Source organism: Fukomys damarensis, unplaced genomic scaffold (genome assembly GCF_012274545.1).
Source record: "Fukomys damarensis isolate Sample0158 unplaced genomic scaffold, DMR_v1.0_HiC HiC_scaffold_4, whole genome shotgun sequence".
Taxonomy (NCBI): Eukaryota; Metazoa; Chordata; class Mammalia; order Rodentia; family Bathyergidae; genus Fukomys; species Fukomys damarensis.
The window spans coordinates 28,445,765-28,446,440 of NW_022900916.1; the positions used below are offsets into that span (position 1 = coordinate 28,445,765).

The 676-nt window shown below is 50.6% G+C and overlaps 1 protein-coding gene across 1 annotated transcript in view; it reads right to left on the reverse strand.

The window, feature by feature from the left end:
- The window catches only part of Hoxa2 (homeobox A2), a 3,097-nt gene extending 2,432 nt beyond the window's left edge, over nt 1-665 (reverse strand). The window contains 2 exon segments of the mRNA XM_033757405.1: nt 1; nt 4-665. The exon segment at nt 1 is cut by the window's left edge and continues 185 nt beyond it. Of these exon segments, the coding sequence (XP_033613296.1) occupies nt 1; nt 4-190 (188 nt within the window). The 5' untranslated portion in view covers nt 191-665.
- Between the last annotated feature and the right edge of the window lie 11 nt (nt 666-676).

Genomic DNA, 676 nt, shown 5'->3' on the forward strand with positions numbered 1-676 from the left:
GACTGCCCGGGTTCAGGCTGGGAATGGTCTGCTCAAAAGGAGGAGGAATCAGTGTCGAGTGTGAAAGCGTCGAGGTCTTGATTGATGAACTTTGAAATGTATCAGCGACAGGGGGAAAAGATGTCAGGCACTCAGCGAGCGACGGCTGGCTATTGATAAAACCAATCTCTCGCTCAAATTCGTAATTCATGGCCTTCTCCTTGGAGCCCCCTCGGAGAAAAAGTTCCCTCTTTTGGAGGGGCTTTGGGGGGGCAAGGCCCAGGAAAAAGGCGAGCACAGAGGGAAAAAAAATCTATCATAGAAGATCGCTGCTGGGGTGTTTTTTTTCTAATTCACTGATTACAGCCGTATGGGGACCGCGCTACTATTAAACTATTGAATTCATGGAGACAAGGTTGAAATTGGACCGAATTGGCTGTCACATGATTGCTTCTGCCCAATGACAATTTGGGCTTTAATCAAAAGAAGCCACTGTCTGTTTGATTGATCCAAAAAAGTCGGGAAGGAACGCCTCATTGGGGGCCAGAGAGGCTTTATTTACACTTTTTTCAAGGCAGAAATACATATATGCGGGTGTGGGAGGGAATGCCCAGCGTGGCCGGGGCCAGGGTGCCGGCTTGCCTCCCGATCCGCGAGGACCTAGTGTGTGCGCCTGGGAGTGTGCGAGTGGGAGCCC